The sequence below is a fragment of the Octopus bimaculoides genome, chromosome 23, assembly GCF_001194135.2.
Source record: "Octopus bimaculoides isolate UCB-OBI-ISO-001 chromosome 23, ASM119413v2, whole genome shotgun sequence".
In the NCBI taxonomy this organism is placed as follows: domain Eukaryota; kingdom Metazoa; phylum Mollusca; class Cephalopoda; order Octopoda; family Octopodidae; genus Octopus; species Octopus bimaculoides.
Genome location: NC_069003.1, coordinates 26,606,207 through 26,608,232, shown reverse-complemented (window position 1 = coordinate 26,608,232; position 2,026 = coordinate 26,606,207). Strand labels below are relative to the sequence as shown.

The 2,026-nt window shown below is 42.3% G+C and overlaps 1 protein-coding gene across 1 annotated transcript in view; it reads left to right on the top strand.

The window, feature by feature from the left end:
* The first annotated feature begins 1,408 nt into the window (after positions 1-1,408).
* Positions 1,409-2,026, top strand: part of LOC106874483 (trithorax group protein osa) — an 8,611-nt gene continuing 7,993 nt past the window's right edge. The window contains exon 1 of the mRNA XM_014922225.1: positions 1,409-2,005. Coding sequence (XP_014777711.1) covers positions 1,409-2,005 — 597 coding nt within the window. The remainder of the gene's footprint in view (positions 2,006-2,026) is intronic.

Sequence of the window (2,026 nt, the reverse complement as noted above, 5' to 3'; positions counted from 1 at the left end):
ATATATATGTGTATATATATATATATATATATATATATATATATACATGTATGTATATATACACACACACACATATACATACATATATATATATATATCATACATATATATTGGTGTACACACTCGCACAATCTTGTATTGCATATACTCATGCCTAATATATATAAATAAAACCTAATGAATATATATGTCCTGAATATATATATATATACATGTATGCACATAAACACATTCACACACAGCTCTAACACACACACACACATATACACACGCCTCTCGTGTGTGTGAAACACTGTGCTTTGATTGAAACCCTGATTGAGTAATCTGCCACAAAGGCCAGGAAGTGTAGGTGAAGGGGATGAATTAATAGATGGTCTCCCTACTTTCTCTGGATCCCTTAGGATTTCATTGGAAGGAGGAGTTAATTAATGTTGTTTTTCCTTAACAACATTCACGGTTCGTCTGTTCATTGGAGTCGTGATCATTAGCAAGGGGAAGCGTATTTCATGGTTGGGTGGCCCCCCACGGCCCCTTTTAATTGTCATATCAGTTGTTGTTGCTGTATCGAGAATATTGGATCTGTGGGTGAGTCAGACTTTAATCTAGTTACAACAGGAAACAATAACAACAACCTCGGTGGTGACTATTGTAGCTATAACAGAAGAAGCAGTGATATTTCTAATTATATGTACCGTTTCTAGATCTATTGCTCCCCCCGCCTCGCTTCACCCAGAGTCAAAAGGTTTTCATCATTGAAAACATCCAGTTCTCCATGCTTACATGGATCAGTTGTAATACACTGAGGCAGATTTTCTATAGCCGGATGCTTTTTTTTTTTTTTTTATATACCTTTTGCCAGCCCTCACCTGTTTTCCAAGCAAGGTAATATTATTTTCCCATATAGCTATAGGCATGTTTTTTTCCACACAAGACTGGAAACAAACAACCTCACTTGTATGATGGTCGATGCTCATTTACAACCATCATGTGATGTCTAGACAAGGATGTACACAAACAAAAAATCACACACACACACACACACACGTAAGCATGATAGACTTCTTTTAGTTTCCATCAATTAAATTCACTCACAAGGTTCTGATCAGCTCAGAGCTATAGTAGAAGTCACCTGCCCAGGGTACTGTACAGTAGGACTGAACCCAAGACCCTTTGGATAGGAAGTAAGCTTTTTAACCACAGAGCCTTGTCTGTGACTGTAGTTACTTTTTGTTACTAGTTAAAAAAAAAAAAAGAATTCTTTCTCATTGTTGCATTTTGTGGAATATTTCTCACTAATTCTACCTTTTTTTCTTCTCTCTTTTTATTCTATTTCCAGCCGCAAAGGTTTTTCCAAAATCCGTACCAGAATCAAAGTGGGAAGATGGTAGAAATCCCAGTCAATCACGAGATGTCTTCTGCTTACACTCCTCAAGCTGGCTACAGTTCTGCTCAACCTCGACAGATTCCTGTCCACACAGTGCCAACACCGTCAGCACATTACCAATACCGACAACCAGCACCACCCCCGCAACCACCGCAACAGCAGAGCGGCCACCAGTATCCTGGCGCTTCTGAAGCTCGAGAGATCCCAATCCAACACATTGGCAGCAATTCACAACCGGCAGAGCCACCTCGGCCACATTACACGACACACTTCCAGCATACACCAGCATTCAACTACCCTCACTTCCAGGGTCAGCCTCACCCGACAAGTACTATGCCCCACCGCCAACAGCAGCCAGCATCACCACAGCAACAACAGCCGCCACCAACACAGCATCAGCAGCAGCAGCAACACCCACATCCTCAGCATCCGTTTAATTATCAACATGGACAACAACCAGCCGGTTTCCAAGGGTCATGGACCAGTAGTCCGTCTCATCAAGCTGGAGGTCAAAACACTGGGGAACGTGTCATACCGATTGTTCGCCATTCTGACAGCCCTGGCGCTGGAAGTCCGCAAACAGCAAGGAAGCCGCCGACTCAGCAACCGCCCAACCAAGGGGTCTACATGCAGGGTCCTCAG